This window comes from Drosophila teissieri, chromosome X (genome assembly GCF_016746235.2).
Source record: "Drosophila teissieri strain GT53w chromosome X, Prin_Dtei_1.1, whole genome shotgun sequence".
NCBI classification, from domain to species: Eukaryota; Metazoa; Arthropoda; class Insecta; order Diptera; family Drosophilidae; genus Drosophila; species Drosophila teissieri.
The window spans coordinates 8,528,948-8,548,884 of record NC_053034.1 but is presented as its reverse complement, the minus strand read 5'-3'; the positions used below and the strand labels follow the sequence as shown (position 1 = coordinate 8,548,884).

The 19,937-nt window shown below is 46.2% G+C and overlaps 4 protein-coding genes across 6 annotated transcripts; 1 reads left to right on the top strand and 3 right to left on the bottom strand.

Moving 5' to 3' along the window:
• The first annotated feature begins 7,465 nt into the window (after positions 1 to 7,465).
• Positions 7,466 to 9,415, top strand: LOC122623838 (serine protease easter). Of its 2 annotated transcripts, none has more exons than XM_043803194.1 (3): positions 7,466 to 7,650; positions 7,711 to 7,856; positions 8,294 to 9,415. In XM_043803194.1, exons 1-3 carry the CDS (start codon positions 7,590 to 7,592, stop codon positions 9,302 to 9,304), a joined length of 1,218 nt encoding a protein of 405 aa, XP_043659129.1. In that variant the 5' UTR covers positions 7,466 to 7,589; the 3' UTR covers positions 9,305 to 9,415. The 2 variants fall into 2 exon arrangements, with proteins under 2 accessions (XP_043659129.1, XP_043659128.1); XM_043803193.1 differs by having other exon boundaries at positions 7,708 to 7,856.
• Positions 9,416 to 10,241: 826 nt separating this feature from the next.
• LOC122624664 lies at positions 10,242 to 13,609 on the bottom strand. 2 transcript variants are annotated; one of them, XM_043804333.1, is made up of 2 exons: positions 13,275 to 13,609; positions 10,242 to 10,600 (listed from the first exon to the last, which is right to left on the bottom strand). In XM_043804333.1, the coding sequence occupies exons 1-2, from the start codon at positions 13,495 to 13,497 to the stop codon at positions 10,377 to 10,379; spliced, it is 447 nt and encodes a 148-aa protein (XP_043660268.1). In that variant the 5' UTR covers positions 13,498 to 13,609; the 3' UTR covers positions 10,242 to 10,376. The 2 variants fall into 2 exon arrangements, with proteins under 2 accessions (XP_043660268.1, XP_043660267.1); XM_043804332.1 differs by lacking the exon at positions 10,242 to 10,600 and adding an exon at positions 13,023 to 13,153.
• Positions 13,610 to 15,209: 1,600 nt separating this feature from the next.
• Positions 15,210 to 15,814, bottom strand: LOC122624714. Its single transcript, XM_043804394.1, has 2 exons — positions 15,560 to 15,814; positions 15,210 to 15,494 (listed from the first exon to the last, which is right to left on the bottom strand). The coding sequence occupies exons 1-2, from the start codon at positions 15,773 to 15,775 to the stop codon at positions 15,486 to 15,488; spliced, it is 225 nt and encodes a 74-aa protein (XP_043660329.1). The 5' UTR covers positions 15,776 to 15,814; the 3' UTR covers positions 15,210 to 15,485.
• Positions 15,815 to 16,257: 443 nt separating this feature from the next.
• On the bottom strand, positions 16,258 to 18,620 carry LOC122624008. Its single transcript, XM_043803426.1, has 2 exons — positions 16,621 to 18,620; positions 16,258 to 16,528 (listed from the first exon to the last, which is right to left on the bottom strand). The coding sequence occupies exons 1-2, from the start codon at positions 17,603 to 17,605 to the stop codon at positions 16,464 to 16,466; spliced, it is 1,050 nt and encodes a 349-aa protein (XP_043659361.1). The 5' UTR covers positions 17,606 to 18,620; the 3' UTR covers positions 16,258 to 16,463.
• Between the last annotated feature and the right edge of the window lie 1,317 nt (positions 18,621 to 19,937).

Here is a 19,937-nt window from a genome sequence, read left to right as displayed (position 1 = left end):
TGGCAGGTGGCAGGTAGCAGGTATCAGGTGGCAGGTGGCGGGCAGGTGGCCACCAGAAGCAGAACGAGAACCAGGAGCAAACGCAGAATCAAAATCAAAATCAGAGCCAGCGCCAAAGCCAAAGCCTGGCCTGGTCGCTCCTGGCTGGCGAGCCGGATGTTAACGGCCAGCAGCTACAGTTGCAGCAGGAAGTGGCCAAAAAATCGGGACGCATGCCGGGTTAGCGGGGGGTGGTGGTGGGGGGGGGTTGATTCCCAGCCCTGACCAGACCAAACAAAAGAGGAAATTAAAATATGCAGACCGAAAACCGCGCGTTTTGAATTTTCGCGCGCGTTTTTTGTGCCACGCCCCCCACCCCTCCCGTCCACCGCTTTTGCATAAATTCAGGGCGTGCAGTTTGCCGCCCACTTTTTTTTTGTTTTGGGGCGTGTGGCATCAGCGGAGCGAGAGAGTCATGTATCATCAAAATATGCAAATCCCGGACACGCGGACACTCGGACATTGCGACTCGGATTTCGCATTCGGCCACGCTCGATTCGGTTACGGGTTACGGACTATGGACTATGGACTATGGACTCCGAGCTACGGGTTATGGGTTATGGGTCATGGGTCACAGGGGTCGGGAATCGGTACTCGGTTGTCAGGAATCGCTGTTTGCTATTGCTGGGCCCTGCCCCGTGGGAACTACTAGCAGTAAATAATGCCGACGGTTCGCTCCGCAGGCGGGTTGCCCAAATGTCATTGCCTCGGGCTGCAGCACTATAGCCATCCAGCTTGGGCTCCTCCTCCTCCTCCTGCTCCTCCTCCTCCGCCAAAAGGTCACGTTGCCGGCTAATCAGTGGCGGTGTGTCGGTCACTCAAAAAAGGGGTCGCACATCAGTTGCTCCTTGACTTCCGCGTTGCGAATGGAAACAAACTGCGAAGGAGGCACCAAGTTAGCCACTTGAATGTTTGGTTGCAGCATAAATGCATAATTGCAGTTGCAGATTTTCTAAGAAGCTTACTAACTCACTAATATTATAAAAATTGTTATACTTTTAAGTAAGCTATAAAAGCTATAAACCATAATATGCTCCCCATCGAACTGCCCCGGCGAACTCTCAGTTTTCGCCACACTTGAGACACTGGCATTAAATTTAACCACAAATACAATTTCCTCACGGAACCCAGCACCTTGCACCCAGTCGCTATATATACACATACATACATATATACATATATATATATGGAATCCAGATTCCGCCACGATTTATGCACATGTTCGGTGCTCGATGTTCCGATGTTGCGATGTTGCGTAGTCCGGGGTGCAGCAGCAGCAGCGGCAACAGCAGCAGCAGGGTCGTTTCGACACAGTGGGCCAGCCAAGGGTTAAGGCGGCCGACCAGGGGCATGTGGCAAAGCGATTTATGCGCTGCCAGATAGAAATCGATTGAACTATGTGGGTGGCTGGCGCTGCACGGAGGTGGAGTGTGGTGAGTGTTTAGATTGAATGTAAACTGCACTTATGACAATGAACAAGTGACCCGGTTGCCACCCACCCACCTGGAATGCCGAGGGGCAGAAGTCGAGCCAGGCAAGGTTCAGGTTCAAATCCAGCTGTGGTACAGTGGATACTCGCTGGCGGCAACGGCATACTGAGTAACCATAGGTGTTGCATTAGAACTTTTTACAAAAGTCGTTCTCCGTTTGGAGTTAAACTAATTATTGAATTAATGTACATATTATTATTTATTATTATCATAGATTCTTGTTAGCGGAATGTCACTGTATGTTCAGGTGAGCCGCCCCGCCCCCTTTTGCAGCACCTTCCCCGCCAACGCCGCCTTCATTGCAGTGGAGAAACAGTCCATGGCTGCAGCAATTTCTATTTCTTTTTATGATTTATGGCGCTGAAATATTAGTTTTGCTTATTTCATATAGACGAGGGGCCAGTCTCGGCTGCCACGCCCCCACACGCCCTCAACCGCCCCCGACAGGCACTTTAACCCCTTGCCTCCGCTTAACCCGCCTGCGTCCCCGGGGGTTCAGGTGGCAGCAATGGCAGCAGCCACGTCTGAGTTGCATAGCTCATTTTGTGTGCGCCAGTTGAGCGTTTATTATAATCGAAGGTGGGGAGGTGGGAAAATCAAGAGTGGGCAAAGAGGGAGAGAGGGGGTGGGTCTTAAGGAAAAGCCTGGCACATGCTGCCTGCCACCTGGAAATGGGAGAAGGCAACTCGGGTTGCGGTTCTTCGGTCTACGTTCCCAGATAAAATTGTTTCGATCGAGCTGCTGCGTTGCCATCTTGCAATTGATGCAAAAATCCTTCATATCTATGTGCTTGTGTCTATGTGCTTGTGTCTATGTGTGTGTGTGTGCATCGGATGCATGGGTGTGTTAGTGCTCGAGTTGAATGTGTTAATAAATTGCCACTTGCGGCTATTTTGCAGCCATGGCAAATTGGCTTTTATGCAATTGGCAATCGCTTGGATGCCACAAAGTATGCAAAGGCCAAAGTCACTTGTCTCCCTCAATTCTCAGCCCGTTCCACTTATTTTGGTTCAAGTGTTTGCCATAAAATTTGATTATGACCTTTGCTAGCTAACCCAAGCCCCCCCAGCTGTATCCTCTATCCTGTATACTGTATCCTTCTGTATACCGAGTCCTCCCAACTGTCTGCCACTTACTCAAACGCAAATTGACGCAGGAAATGGAGCGTTGCACCGCTGGCGATGGCAACGTGAGAATTGTTGTAAAATCGTGTAATTTATATATTTTAAATATGAATCATAATATTTAATACGGTACAAGGTGCTAAAAACGAATTTATTGATAAGCAACTGTCATAAATATTAATATTAAATTAGTTACCATAGTTACTATACTATAAACATACTGTAAAATATGTAAAGAATTATAATTAAATTTTAAATTCATCATGCAGTTAAGCTCTCAATTGTCATCTCAATTTTTCCGGCTGAGCTCCCCTCGTTGCATGTCAATTGTCGCTTTGGCTTTCCTTTCCGCTTTTCCAGCGGGAGGCGGCTCATTAAAAGCGGCACAAGTTTAAGGCCTACTAAACACTTTTCCGCCCCCCATCCACACCCTCTCGCATAAGAAGCACACACGCACATGGGCAATTTTCTTTGGCTTTTCCCCACGTGCGTGTGTGGGTGTGGGTGTGTTGGTTGTTATGAGTTCGCCGACGCAGTTAACATATTCATTTTGTCACACCTCGAAATATGAGCAAAGACAAAAGGGCCATCTTAAGGCGGGGAAAAGTCGTCGGAAAAGCGGGAAAAGCTGGAAAAGCTGCTGCCTGGCCAAAGGTGCGTGTCAATAGGCTGATGTGTTTATTTGCCAGGCCAAGCAGCGATAATCGATGCGTGTGACAATTAGGGCCAGGCACAACAAAAAATTGCATTTCCCGAAAAATGCGGATATGAGTTTTCCACAGAGATCTTTTCCCTGAAGGAGCAGTTGCCTGGGGGCGAAAATCGAAGTTTGCGCTGGAAGTGAAATTTAATTTTATGACTCATTATTTTACACACGCACACCTCGCTACCCACACAAAGGTGTATTTTTTGTTGTGGGGGAGCTTTGGGGCTAGAGGCAGCCACTCACACGCGTAGAAGGCACATAAATATCGTTTGCTTGGATGGGAGGCCGTTAAATGAGCTCCGTGAGACATTTTCCGTTCCGCCTCGATTGTCAACAACCCAGCCAAAAAAAAAAAGAAAGAAAAGAAAACCAACCTCCCCTAACCCCCTGTTGGCCCCATTGAACTCACGTATTTTCTCCTTGTTTATTTGGCTTATTTATTTCGCCTTAGCTGCCGTCGTTTTATGCACACTTTCACTTTTACTTGCCCTAACAATTGCCTTTTGTGTCTCCACGTGCATGAGTGTGTGGGTGTGTGTGTGTGTGTGTGTGTGTGCGTCATGCAGGACCTCCTTAGCATGTGTGTGTGTGTGGAATCAGCGGGGAGTCGTGTCTATTTAAATCGAAGCGAAATCAATTTCGGGACTCGCGCTTTATGCACAAGGCAAACATAAAAAGCGCGCATGAAGACAGCTTAACCTTTCGTTCCCGCTACAAAAAAACCCCCCTTTTAGCCATTGAAGCCCCAACGCCACCCTCCCCCCCATTCCCCGCATTACCCACTTAAATGGGGGGAAAAGGGGAGCGGACTGAAGTGGTTTCAGTAGCTGATGCATTCACATTTGAGCACATTGTTGACAATTGAAATGTTCTGTGTGTGCGCTCGTGTTTGAACTGCTTAACGGCGGCCAGAGGCGTCGTTTTCCAGGGGGGGCCTCATTCGATTAAGCGGCGATCTTAAATTATGATAATACCCATTGAGTGGCTTAACGCGGCTTGTGCGAATCGGACTTGCAGGTAGTTTTATCTGCAGACTTTAGCAGCCACAAAGAAAATATATTGATTAACATAAAGACATTTGTGAGCTTGCATATCTCATGCAGCTTGTCCCCCTTTTCCAGGTGAGCCACCCGTGCAAATGTGTGTCCTTCTGCCCCCAAAACTCGTCCTTTCGAAGAACCCCACTACCACTGAGCCGAGTTGGCTGTGCAAAAATAATCGCATTTCCGATTCGCGATTTGTGATTAGCGTGCGATAAACATTCGCTCGCTGCCTTTGTGCGTTTCCTTTATGTTGCCACCGATTTTGCCATAAACGGGTATATCCCCCAAGTAACCAAAACCCGAGAATTCCCTGTTTACTGGGGCATAAATATTACACGTTGACTTCAAGTGAATTGGAAACTTTTATTTATTTACTCGGCGCACTCGTACTTGATTCTATTTATGCTGTCGCCTTTGCAGCGTTTTGTTCGATTTTTTGTTTGTTTATGCGGTGATAAAAGTGTTGGCGCCCTTCTTTCGACCCACATTTGCACACCAACAGCAACACGATGACGACTTGAATTTTCAATTAAAACGAAAAAAAAAAAAAAACTTTCTATGCGAAGGAGACATTTCTGAATGGTTATTCATAAGCACGCTGCCGGGCCATGAATCAATGCTGAAAGTGCAAAGTCCAAAGTCCAGCAAGGGGTTTTTGCAAACGGAGAGGGTGTCGTCGTCTGGCCAAGTGACAGTCATTGTAGCAGAAATTATTCTACTAAAATGTTATCAGTATTCTCTTGAACTTTGGCCCCCCAGCAAGGGGTTAGGCTGCCAGAAGCGAGGAGTTCTGGTTGGCAGTCGTGCGTGATTCTTCCAGAACTTCTGGTGATATTTCATCAGTTTTGAGAATAAAGAGCAATATTAGAAAATATATATGTCTAGATATCTATAAATATATGTAAATATAGCGCAATAGTATTTCACTTATTAACTAAAAGTAGAGCTAACTTTTATGCATTCTTGGCGCAACTCACGATTTCATCTCTTGGCGCCTCGCACACTTGCATGTTGCTGACAGAGGCGGCAACATTATCGCCAGCAACATTATTCATTATCGTTTACCAGCTGCCACGCCCCTTTCCCCCCTACCCTCCCCTAGCCAGCAGCCCACGCTGCTTTTGGCCATTTCAAGTCGGTGACATTGCAACAGATACTTCTGCGCTGCCTCAAGTTTGGCTTCCTGCCCCCTGCCACGCCCACCCGCAACGCACGCTGTGCCCAATGAAGCCCACGACCGCCCACTTTTAAGTCAGAGCTGTGGACAAAGTTTTGCGTGCTGTGAAAAAATAATAATAATAAAGGACGAGCAGGACTACAAAACAGTGAAGTGAAGTAAAGTGAAGCAAAAGTAAAGTAAAGCCAAGGCACAGACGCATCTCGGTTGGGCAGGAAAACTTCCGTTTCGAGTTGTGGCCTGGAAATTGGCAACTGCAATCAAGTGGAAGGATCCAATGGAATACGCTCGTGGGTTCCGAAAGCCAAAAACCGAAAGCCGGCCAATAAATATGAAATTAATCTGGCTGTGTGTATTACCAGGAAATAGCCGGCAAAATTCGCATAGAAACGGATGAAAAATGAGGGGGCAATTTGTAAAATTTGTGGAGATCATTAGAAAGTATATAATTACTATATATATATATAATATTTTGTATTAGCTGTGTTATATTTTTTTATGTTGTCATATAGAGGTAAGTAGTTAGTTGACTTTTAAAGAGGTAGCACAAGTTTTAAATTATTGTTGCTGTTGACCAGGCAGCTGCAACATTTCAAATTTCGTATCCTGCGTGCGGACATATCGCCCCGGTTTTCCCCCGTTTTTCCCCCCCGTTTTTCCCCCGGTTTTTCTCCCCATTTTCCCAGACAGATTTTCATAGCTGGCACAGTTTGAGCCTTGAATATTTTGCATTTATGCAAAAGGCAGCAGACAAAAAGAAGATTCTAATAGAGCACAGCTTGCTGTGGACCAAGAAGAAGCAGAATGGCCAAAAGGAGAAGGCGCCATCTGCCACGCCCACTGGGCAAAAAGTTGCAACTTTTGTGTTGCGTGCGGTTTTTGCAGTGACATTTTCGTAGATTTCGCTGTGAGTCTTTCGGGGGAAAATGAGAAGAGTGGGAAATGGTGGGAAATGGGTCCAGTGTTGTACTTGAAATACATTTTAGCGAATTTATGTTCGTTCTTGGCCAAAAGCGAAAGTCGAAATAGTAATAGTAATAGTAATATGGCAGCAATATCATTAAATGGTCACGGTTATTGATTCATCTGGGTATTGCATTCGATGCGGGTTTTCTCCAGAAGTCTCTGGGGTTAAGGTGTCGAGTTGGGGAAAACCAGAATAAGAGTTTCCCAGGCAGCTATCACTAATTCACGATTAGCTGGTCGGTCACCAATTAATCTATGCGAAACAGTTATCAGAACCTGATCTTACAGCCCATATATTTAGTCAGGGAAATAATAAATCAATATGTATTTAAATATGGCTTTTCTTTGTTTACTTCGATTATGCATTTAAAGTCTTAAATCAACACAAAATATGCAAAAATAGGTATTTACTTACAATTAAATAATAACGTATAAACAACTCAATTCAAAGAAACTCTTCTTTTCATCTCGCTATTGAAATATTTTTATTAAGGTTTTTTGTTTTTTGGTTTAATCCGCTTATCAAGCGATTGTACTGCATATATTTGCAAAATAAACACAAAGAGAATCGGTCATTCTCCAAATGCGCATACGAACGCTCACACTTTCCCGGCTTTACGACCTGATAACTGAAACAAAAAAGAAATAAAAAGAAATACGAGTATGCAACGCAATGCAGTGGATTTTTGCGGTGCCAGTTGGCGAGTATACATGTGTAATTACAAGTATTTTATTCAATTTATTGAGCGACTGGAAGAGCGACTGGAAGGCGGCAACGGGTTTTCCCGCCCAGCCGCAATCAATGAGAATCGATCGCAGCTAATCAACGCAGCCAGCCACGCTGATGGAAAAGCCAAAGCCATAGTCAATCTCGGAGATTGAAAAGCTGCCGAGGGTCGCGGCTTGAGAATGCCGATCGCCAGAGATCAGTAGTTGATTGCCAGCCCCCGGGGACGCAGCTTTCGATAATCAATCGGAGCGGAAAATAGGAAAATCGAAAATTGAGCATTGATAGAAAACAGACAGTTAGGCAAACCTCGCAACATGCTCCTGCTTATACCGCTTTTCCTGGCCCTCTTGGGGGCAGAGGCCCAGCAATTTGGCAGTGAGTTTTCCCCCCACCAAGCCACTAACCGCTTTCCTAATCCATTTTCCCATTTAGAAGCCATCATGCATTTTGGCAACTGCAACTCGGTGGAATTCGGCAGGGGCACCTGCATCGAGAAGAAGGACTGCGATTTCTATGCCGTCGACAAGCTCATGGAGTTGGCCAGCAAACAGCAGTGCTTCTCCCGCCAGCGACCCGATCTGGTAAGTTTATACTATATATACTATATATATTCGTGTTCAGCAAACATGTTTCGCACCATTAACCTGTTTGCCACGCTACGCGGAGATCTTCTTCACCTGAAAAATAGCTTTTTATTAGCATTTACAGCTAACTGATAATTTATTATTATAAGACGTCCGTTTATTTACGTCTTACGGAAAAGACAAAAGAAAAGAAAATCGTGTGCTTCGTAACTCACTGAATACATAGTATTTTGCTCAGGCGATCATAATTAGCAGTATATCGAAATATTTCAAAAGAATATCTAAATGTTCCCAACAAAACTCGGCTCAAACGTCAGGTTTTTATTTGGCGACTTTGTACATAAATGTTGTTAGTACATTTGCCAAAAATGTGCCTATGTATATAATACATATTAATGCTAAATTCTAAAAAATTCCCATTGATTTTCCATCAGGTGTGTTGCCCCCGTGAGACGAATATTATACCGCCACTGGGACCCAGGATCAGCAATGAGACCACGAACCTCACAACCGCGGCGGTGAACAACAACAACAACAACAACACCACTCCGCTGAAGCTGCTGGCCCGCACCACGCCACGCCCACCCAGCGGCATTGACCAGTTGCCGCAGCATCCGTACTGCGGCTCCGCCTTCTCGTTCCGCCTGGTGGGTGGTCACAATACGGGACTCTTCGAGTTCCCGTGGACCACGCTGCTGGAGTACGACACCGTGGGCGGTGGCAAGGACTACGCCTGCGGCGCATCCTTCATTGCGCAGCGATGGCTCGTAACGGCCGCCCATTGCATCCACACGTTTGGCCGCAATCTCACCGCCGCCATTTTGGGTGAATGGAATCGGGACACGGATCCGGATTGCGAGAACGATCTGAATGGCGTGCGGGAGTGTGCGCCGCCGCACATCCGGGTGACCATCGATCGCATACTGCCGCATGCGCAGTACTCGACGGTGAACTATCGGAATGATATAGCACTGCTGCGATTGTCACGGCCGGTGAACTGGCTGCAGATGCAGTATCTGGAGCCCGTCTGCTTGCCACCGCAGCGGGGCAGGTTCGCCGATCAGTTGGCCGGCTCGGCGGCCGATGTATCCGGCTGGGGCAAGACCGAGTCCAGTGGCAGCAGCAAGATCAAGCGCAAGGCGATGCTGCACATCCAGCCGCAGGATCAGTGCCAGGAGGCCTTCTACAAGGACTCGAAGATTATGCTCACCGACAGCCAGATGTGTGCCGGCGGCGAGATTGGCGTGGACTCCTGCGGTGGCGACTCCGGCGGTCCACTGACCGTCGAGGCCAACACGCCCAGCGGCAATCGGTATGTGTATCTGGCCGGAGTCGTCTCCATTGGACGGGAGCGTTGTGGCACCGCGTTGTTCTCCGGCGTTTACACCCGCGTCAGCAGCTACATGGACTGGATAGAGAGCACCATTCGGGCCAATCGCGTTTGAGTGAGTTTCGTTTCCGTTTCCGGTTTGTGTTGGGCTCCCATCCAGCACTCAAAGTCAAACTCATTGTGACCTTTGATGAGAATAAAAGCAATTTTTTTTTGTAATATGTAATATCTACTGTTTTCTTTTCACATAAAGCGCAAGTGCTATCTTATTCCATCTAAAAAAACCCCTTAATGTCCAAATCCCCATATTTGATGGTTGGGGGCATATGACTTATTGGCAACGGTGCGTATGAAATGCTAAAGCAGCTACCACAAGGGGTTTCCCCCAAAGGAAGGTTTTCCCTCTCTTTTCATTTGTCTCGTTCGGCGGGTCGTCATATCACTGACGTCACTGATTTCCGGCATGCAATTTGCTAAACATGTCGCGCTACTATCGCCCACAATCTCGATTTGGGTCTAGATTAAACTGTTTGCCCATGACACCGAAACGCTTAAAATGATGATGATGTTGGTAACAGCAGATTGCTCCGATTTTCAGCGGAAATATACCGGTGACATATGGAGTGTACTTTGAAAGCTACCGATTTCCCTTTACAACGGTCTATTACTAATTTGAACGTGAATGTGAACTCTGCTCTTCCACGTGAATCATGGGATCCAAACAAAGTTTACAGGAAACTAAACAGTCATCTGCGGAATTCTTTTGGCATAACTTTCATTTTGAAAAACCCAATAGTTTCTCATCTAAGTTCTACTTAAAATAGACTTTTCTACATAAAGCACAACACTACAACTCTTTTCTTTTACAGAATTTACTGTGTTCCCCTTGCATTAAACCATTTGTTCAACTTTTTGCAGCTTATTCAGAGTTATCTCAGTGCAAACTACTCGTATTTGTTGCATAAATATCTATTCTTATGCCTTGGCAAAACATTCAGGGTGTAATACACGGGCGGCGACACCATTTGTTGTTATCTTTATCGACATCGGTTTATTACTTATCATTATTACTAGCTACAAAATAAATATTGTAATAAATACTTCGACGGTCACATTGTGACGCAACTACGACTAAAATAAGTTAGCTTACGACTAGGTCAAAAAAAAAATAAAGAAAAAGAGATTTTTCAGGTGCTGCGTCCAAAGATGACGGCTCGACGACATCGATCCCGGTGATCCCTCATTTTGCCGGCGGGACAGGGTTTGGTGAGCCTGCGGGACACGAGGAGCTGGCTGGTGAGTGGCTTGGTGTGCGGATTGTAGAAGATCAGGCGGCGGGCCTCCGTAATCCGCGGACTCTGGGCCAGGATCATGGCCAGCACGACAAAGGTCAGGATGAGCAGACGCTGGACTTGCATTTTCAAATGGATGTTTAAACTGTATTCCTCGCTTGTCTTGTTCACGTTCTATGAATATTCGTGCCAGTTAGCTGGTATGTAGTTTGCGTCGCGATTTTATATTTTTTCGTGGGTGTTCGATCCGCTTGGGAGTCGCTTTTATGACTGGCGTTGCTCTCGGGGCTTGTGCCTGCCGATATTCAACGGCGATAGCCAAAGACGGCGACCGCCGGCCCGCATATTGATAAGATAAGCCCCAAAGGTATTCCGCTGGCACGCGATAAGATATTGGCGCTATAGCCGCAACCCTATGGTTGCCCACATGTATTCATACTGTATTCATACCTACTTACTTGCCTATTGTCTGCGGTCCGCAATTCGTGTGGGCTGCCCCTGGTACTACGTTACTATGGTACTGGTAATGGTACTCGAACTGGCACTGGAGGTACTCGAACCCCATTGGCTGCTATTTTCGATCCTCGCCATGACGAAGGCGCAGGGGAATTTACGATTGGGAATTACGAGGCTCGATGTAGTAAAATTCCACCGTCATGCGTCGGCGCCCCCAAAAGCGACGGCGGCGTGGAGTTGGTGTCCCTGGGCACTTCGTCATCGGGTGGATCACTGACCAGCGCTCTTATCGCCCCAATGACGCCCCATCCGGTGGGATCTACGCTGGAGGTAGGTCCCTGGTTCAGCCTGAAACTATGCAGTGCCATCTGCTGTCTGCACTCGGGAACGATGTAGAAATCACTGTTCTCGCGGCCTTTCGACTTGTCAAGTACACGTTTTATCAGCCCAGCCAGTGGCAGGTAGAAGATAATTAAGAGCTCATTAAAATGGCAGAATTCTAATGTATAATGTATTGAGTGTGGTTTCTAAGTTTGGTTTAGCCAAAGAGTCTATGCTTGGTTTAGTCAAAGAGTCTATGTTTGGCTTAGCCAAAGAGTCTAAGTTTGGCTTAGCCAACGAGTCTAAGTTTGATTTAGTTAAAGATTCTAAGTTTGGTTTAGCCAACAACTCTAGGAAAGCATGGAGCTTAACCCATCATTTCCATCATTGTTGGAAAATCGAATGTATTTAATGCTCTCCTTTTCTTTCGATTTTCCCTTTTCAAATCAAATTGAAACCAAAACCTTTTAGTGTTGGTTAAGTGCTCAATTTGCGTGGTCAGTTGTGAAATGGGTAGTTCATTCAGTAATTAACTCCCAATCCAACCAGCTGACATGTCGATAAGGCGTGTTGATGTATCTGAAACGAAGCCGAATCGAAGTCGAATCGAAGTCGAATCACCTGCGGACCGCTGATACCCGATTAGTCGCCGGCCCCTCCCCCAGCTGACGTAGCGGTACAAAGTTTGGCGGACGTCTGACCAGCGGCCCTTGGCTCCCAAACCGCCCAGCGTTGTGCATATGTGAAAACATTGCCCGATCTTGACGAGCCTTTTGGCACATTCGAGTGATCGATAGACGATCGACGAGTGTGACGCATGAAAAAGTACGTTAATTCACATTAAATGGACGGCGGTATTAGCAGAATCGATGGGGTCTATTCTGAATAGGATACAACTCAGAATTACATTTCGAGTGATAAGAGTTAGTGTCTAAAATCGTCATAGCATCGTAAGAAACATCAAAAATGCATAACTGTTCTGAGTAGCTAGTTGCCCATTCTTATTGATTCAATTAGATGGGAAACCAATCAGTTTGCAGAAGATAGAATTCCCATTTTTGAATACAGTTCGTTTGGGAATTTAATTCATATGTTATTTGCTAAGTTTAGAGTTTCAGCTTCCCTGCAATTGAAAAATGCTAATTAGCTAAATTTTAATCAAATAATGACACTAATTTACGGCACCAATCAATCTCAAACTACGCTACCTGATGGAATTATGGCTGGACTACGATAACGACGGTATAAATTTTGGGGAAAGGAGTCATAGGCAACCACCTGCTGCAGGTGAGAACGATTAATGTCCGATAATTGGCCAACGAAGGCGTTTGCGTCAAGTCGGCATTATAATGTTAAATCAAATATTTCCGATTCCACTCGAGGAGCTGATATCATAAATACGCTATTATAGAAATCCACAGCCCAATGCACATTTGGGTGATAAGAAACAGAATACAGGCCTTAAAAGTGCCGAAAACCTATCGGATATAGGATATAGCATAAAGGATATAGCAAATATAGGATATATCATATAAAATATAGCATATAGGATATAGCATATAGGATATAGCATATAGGATATAGCATATAGGATATAGCATATAGCATATAGGATATAGCATATAGCACATCCTTGGAATGCAATCGTAATATGCACACACTCCTGTCGACTGACAATCAATTGAAAGTGCATTCCGCAATTCACACACTGGAAAACACATGCAAAAAATAAATAAACACTCGAACTAAACGGTGGCTTTGGTTTTATTATTAAAATGTGTAGCGTGCGAGGCAGATAAATAGGATAAATAAATAGGGTTTGGTTGAGAGAGTGCGAGATTCGTTCGATGATTGGACTTGGTTTCACTTCGGATCACTTCAGCAGCGCACGCCATCTGCAAAATACACACAACACTGATTAGTATAAGTATTTTTCACTCCAAAACGTGACAAATGTCGTTTACGGTGCGTATACGTAATGCGTATGCGCGATATCCGTCAATGTGCAACACCCACCTGCATTGTAAGCTATGATGCGCCTGCAGTTGCCACGATGGTCCAGCATGTGGCACTTGGGGCAGATCTTCTCCATGCCATGCGTTGCCAGGATCTGGCCGCGATGTATGCCATTCGGCTTCAGGAAGATCACGCGACGGGATTCACTGGGAGTTGGGGCACAAAACACGACCACGGCCCAAAGGCAAAGTGAGTACAGCAGCAGCTGGTGCATCGACCTCATCTCTCTCCTATTTATACTGTATATATATAAAAATATATATATATATATATTGTATAGACGTAACTCCGAAGGGCGCGATAAACAAAAAAAGTTGAGCTAACCAAGTGGCTTGCTCCAGTGCCGGCAGTTAACTGATTTTATACAAGCTTCGGGTAGCACTTCTTAAGTGCTCTGCCCGCTTGTCTTTTCATTGAGTTGATAAACTGGCTACAGGGTGCCCTGGCCCATTCTTCGCTAGGCGGGCCCATACATTTCCACCGTTGGTAGTACAGCACCCTGTTATTCGCATGGGGAAAATCTTATCTGGGCCTCCATGCCATTTGCAATCAGTGTAATTGAGTGCTTCGCTGGCCCAGCACTGATTTCGATTCCCGCCCCGATGCAAAGTCGAGCGGTTGCCTGGGGATCGGGTTGCGCATGGGTATCTAGACACATGGAGACCATGAAACTCCCGTAACCTCCTGCATTTGCATACGACGTGGCCATACTCACCATATACACCCTCTTCGAGTCGAAATCTCCGGAGCTTTCGGGGCTTTGTTTGGCGTTCTCTGCGGAAGATAGAATGGGGGATTTTTTGCCACTCTTCTCCGAATTCTACAAGACTTAGCCGAACCAGCATATCACCTATAGCCAGGTTTTTAAAGTGAAACAGCGTAACTAGAGTATTTTTCGTAATAACAAGTTAATAACCAATTATATTTAAACACTCCTATCTAAAGAAGTAAAAGCCCCGTCTTCTGCCGAGATTAGCACGGAGTGAAACCTATCACCAAGAGATTGAGCAGCCAACTTTCCTGAAACCAAACCATTGACATAGATAACCCTTATTTTTAGAGCTGAGTAAGAAAGGAACATGGGTTAATTGGCTTGGGCTCCCCGTATTTTTGATGAGTTAGCCATAATAACTATCTATCTGACTTGGCACAGATAGCACACACTTCCCAAAAGCGTTTTGAACTTTGACAAAACAAAAAATCCGTAACGATCGCCGCGAAGTGAGCCATGCGAAATTCCGTGTAAAATTGTATTTTGGCTAATCATCCAGGGGCTTTCTGGAAAGCGTGTGTGGAGTGTGTGGTGGTGGTGTTGTTGGTGGTGTTGGTGGTGGTGTTGGTGGTGGTGTTGGTGGTGGTGTTGGTGGTTGTGATGGTGGTTGTATGGGTGGTTGTGTTGACCACGCGACAAACCATTGAGCATTTAACGGCAATTACGGAACGAGGGACGTCACAGATCCAACATATTTACCCGCCTTATCGCACCGCACACCCGCTGAAATTTCCCGAAAATGTGACCGAATAATGGTCTTGGCAGAGCCAAGAGCAACTGACTCGTATTATTATAGCGCTGAGTCAGAAGTGTTCCTCGACTCATCGTTATCTCATTGACGCCGCCGAAGTTGTCGGCTCTAGTGCTCCAGTTGTATGATATCTTGTACATTGTATCTTGTATCTTGCATCTGCGTTTGTATCTGCACAAGCCCACGAAGCCCAGTATTTCATCATACTTTTCGTGACCGGCGACACGTGATGTGACGTAGTTTCAATTTCATGACGGGGCGAAAGGGTTAATGTCCATTACGATCTATTACCATTTGGGATTTTTGGATTTTGGGATTCTACATGTGATACATACTTATAGTTTCAGCAAACGGCTTTAGATCGCTTTCTGTGTAGAACAACTACTTTCCTTTAGAAATATATATTATATGTACATATTTAACAACTATTATGAAGGCTTAAATAATAACTAAATTAATGGTTATTCGGGAAATTATTTATACATTTAAGAGAATAACCCTTCTAATTAAAATCTTATCTTGAAATGCTGTTGCCAAGCAGGAACATATTCACAATATTCGCGTAACTTGCTGTTATCTGTCATATCGTTTTTACAAAATCTGTAGACGGTTTTAATCTCGGCTGGCAAACAGACTTAAAAATAAACACGCATTTAAATTTAACTCTGCCCAGTGGGGGAGTCCAATATCAGACACGCTGAGTGGGTAAACAAGTTAAAATTAGCAAAATAAACACACAACCAAGATTAATGGAGCACTCACCCTTCTGCAACGCCCATGATGATCGCGAACGTACCCACGTTGGCAGCGATTTCCCCGCATATCGAGCAGCATTCCCTTGCCCAGGGCATCGGTGTTGTTGTTGGCCGCCTCCTCGGCTTGTGTGCTATTCAGTTGATTGAAGTAGATCACCCTGCCGCATTCGATGCACGCGGAGCCGAGCAGCAGAACCAGGAGCAGCAGCAGTACAGATCGCATCTCGTTCCAAGGGTTTCGGTCGCACTGGCTTCACTGATCTCAAACTGAAACTGGCCCGACGACCGGCTTATCATCACCTGCTGATTAGCTTGTTTACTGGGAGCCACGAGTGGCCAAGTGTCGCACTGGACACTCTGACTCTGGCATCGAATCTCACAGTCAAATTATCTCAATATGCTTGCGAGCAGAATTGCAGACTTTGCTGCATACTTTTAGGCTGCTTTACACTTTCTTAGTTTCAAACATAACAGTTTATAATAATTGAATATAGCTTTATTTGTTTATATTTAATGACTGCAAGGGCTGAGAGACCTTTTTGGCAACCCAATGCTAAGAATGTTCGGCACTTCAAGGGGACAAATGTCAAAGTATGACAACGTAAGAGCATTGCGCTAATGGGTTTTGATAGACAAGTTTTCTGGCACCGAGAAACCCATTATGTGTTTACCTTAATTAATGTGAAAAAATTACTGCTGTGGCCGAGTTTTAGGTATTGGCTTTATTTGCATACGTTTAATCGTCTTACATCACATGGAGGAACTCTAGTTTAGTCTGTTCTCGTACTGCCCGCATCTCCTGGCATCCTGTGCGGTTAGAAAACTATACCCCATCTCATCGTCCTGGGTGGCTTTCTCTCTTACTTTCTTTCCTTCTTTTTGGGGGGGTGTGGGGTCTGGTAGCTATTCTTCTATCTTGCGGTGGCGCCCGGCGCTGCTCGATATACACAATTATCGGGATCCACGGTGATGAGCTCTGCGAAGGGTGCAAGGATTGAAAGGTGCAAGTTAAATGTAAGTTTCAAGTTGGGAAAAGCATTACTACTAAGTTACAGATTGCAAACTCACCCTGAGCCGCATCCTTGCCGCAGCTGCGCTGGCTCGTGTTCCTGGGCCTGCCCCTGGATCTGCGCGGCTCCTGCGCCGCCTCCCGCGTCTCCTCCTCCGAGGTGGAGAGTGTCCTCTCCGGCGCTCTCCTCGCTCGCGTCGTGGCCTGCACGACACAGCTGGCTGGCGGCTCCTGCTCCTGCTCCTGCAGGATATTCTCGTGGGAGGAGTGCTTTGGAGGACGACGACGCCGCTGTCTCAGCTTCTGGGAACTGAAGCTCTCCTCGCGAATCACCAGGGTGCCCGCCTTGCTGGTACGCAGGTAGTAGCGCGGCGCCTTCACCACGTCCTCCTCCTGCGCGAACTCCGGCGAGGAGTGGCGGCCCTTCGAGAGGCTGAATCTCTCCAGGATGGAGCTTTGCGAGCGGCGGTAGCGTCGCTTCTCCCGCGGTCCCGAGCTCGACGAGTTCAGCGTGGATGTGGAGGGGGGCGTGGGGTAGACGGGCAGCTCCTCCGTCTCCTGGAAGCGAACGCCGCGCAGCGAACTGGAGCGCCGCGAGCTCAGCGATGGCTCCCAGTTGGGCAGCTCGTGGGTGCTGAAGTCAATGCAGCTGCCGTGCGTTTTCCGCCGCCCACTCTCCCGACTCGAACTGGGCGTGGCCTCGCTGGGCGTTACCGTGGGCGTGGGCGTGGGCGTGGCCTCTGCTATCCGCAGGCCATGGAAATTGCGCTCCAAATTGGCGGTGGCCGAACGCTTGCGACGCCGCTGCGACTCCCTGGATGTGTAGATCTCCTCCTGGTGGCCATCGGCATCCACCAGAAGATTGCCCGTGTGGTCGTATAGCAAGATCCTGGGCAGAGCAATGTTGCTGCAGCTGCGCGAGGTGCTCAGCTCCCAGTTCCAGTGCGGTGGCTTCTTCAGCTTCAGACTGAGCAAATTGGCCAGCGGATCTTGCTCCTCCTCCTCCTGCAGAGCCTCCTCATCTTCGGCGGCTTCCTGGGACATGACGCCTCATCAGCTGTGATCCCTCTCCCTTTTTTTTTTTTGAGTGTGCACTTAGAGATCAGGGGTTTGATCTTTTTTGGGTCTTAGTTTCCTTCCACCTGTTGGTTGTCCGTTGTCCGTTGTTCTCTTGTTTGATCTGCCTTTATCTGCTGCTGCTGCTTCTTCTTCTTCGTTCACGGCTGATCTGCTGCTTCTTCTTGTTTTTCTGGTTGCTGCTTTGGCCTTTGGCCAATTTATTGTTTATCCCAACTATGTCTGTACAGGCGGCACTCGCTAAGAGGGCTTTGTCTTTCACTTTAGTATCCTTCCTTTTCCATTTGAATGTTTTCCATTTTCCATTTTTGTTTCGCTTTTCTTTGTTTGCTATGGAAGTGTTTTGATTTATCTTTATTTTTCTTCGCTTTCTTTTGTATTTACAACTTATTTTGCTTGTCCCATGCTCACTGTATTTACAACTTATTTGGCTTGTCCCATGTTCACTGTAGCCCGGCTTGACTGTCCTTTGAATGCTGCCCACGCTTCAATTATTTTTGGCTTCTTTTTGTCAGTATTCGCTCTCTCTCTCTCTCTCGTTTATGTTCTGCTATTAATAGTTGATCCGCTCCCAAAGGCGTTCCCGAACGCTTTCCCAATTTTCCCAAACTTTCCCCCTCACCCCCCGCGCGCTCACTGGCGACACTTGAGTGGGACACACTGTGCCACTTTTTAGGGTCGTCACGGGAAAAACAAAAAAAAAAAGTTCCAAGAACACAACACACAGAAACTGAGTTTTATGGGCTGGCAAACAAAAACAGAGTGGGGAAAACAGAGCGATAGTTTCCACAGTCGATCTTCTTTATGCGTGTGTGTATGCCAATGCTGTCTCTCTCTCTCTCTCTCGCTCTCTCTCTCTGTCACACCTTGGGGCTGCCCCAAGCTCCCAAGCACGCCGTCTCGCTCCGACTCGCGTCTGCCGTCCCGCTCTTTTCTATGACCGGCGATCAGCTGCGATCGCGTTGAGTTCCGCCCGCCAACGTGCCTCGTAGCCAACTGTTCGTCTTGGCCGCATCTAGTGGGCCCAAAAAAGCCGCCCCTGCCCCTGCCCCCGCCCCCTTGCGCACCCCTCCCCCCCCAACACATCCACCCCCTGGGAAGATCCACTGGCAATTTGCATATTTCACGCTCTCACAACGAAAACATTTTCGAAAAAGATCAGCCAGGGAAATATCAGTATGAATACCCTAGCATATCAGTTTCATAATCTTAAACATCATTTATAATTTAACAAAAACTGATTGAGCTACATAGCTAATATAATTAGCTATAAAAAAAATAAAATAAAAGAAGTGAGTTCGAAAGAAATTACCTAACAATCAATAATTATAATAAAATAAAATAAAAGAAGTGAGTTCGAAAGAAATTACCTATCAATGCTCAGAATGACAATTTGAATGCATTGCAATTGTTAATTTAAATAAACGTTAGTTGTTAGTACCTTAAACTACCTTTGCCAGGCACTGCAACTTTTTGATTCTTATCACACTTTTAGATCAGAGAAATACGATGAGGCATTTTAGGAATTTTAAGAAAGCATTTCCCCCTAAACACGACAGTTCTACCATTTTGACAATAGCAATCCGCGTAATCTCCGCAAACATGTCAGCAATTAATAATTCACAAATATATTTTTTAAGCTGTCACTGACCACAGATCAAAGTGATAATGCCTCTTGAATAAGTAGCGTATGCATGTATTCAGTGTGCTGCTCTACACAACACTTTTGTTTATCTATCCCGTGCCACGCCCCGCGGCCGCCCACTTTTCGCGGCGAGGCAAACACACACGGTTTGCTATGTTATGTTATTGGGAAATGACTGAAACATATGTGGCCGCCGTTGCTCGGCTAATTTGCACCACCCCCCCCGCCAATCCGCCAACATTTTGCCATTGAAAAATGACAAACAAACAGGGGCAAAATGAAAAAGTGGCATCAAGAAAATGGGGAGATGGTAAAGTGAGGCGGAAAGTGAGGGAAAATATGTATGGGGAAAATGACTTTTCACATATTTCTCATCAGCTCGTCGAGCATATCGATGTGCGAGGTCCTGACACTTGCCGCTGAGTCAGCTGCTCGGCAATGCGGAGACCAAGGAAACAGATCGAATTAAAAAGGGAACAAAATATATATTATCAAATGTATTCCCCATTTAGTAGGTTAAGAACTGAAGAACTCACAGCTTCCTGCATGCAAGTGTGCAGTAAGAATGTCTCACAATCGGAGGAAAGATTCGATGGCATCAATGAGTTAATTGTTTCTATGAGATCCTATCTTTCCATTCGATTTTTGACAGCA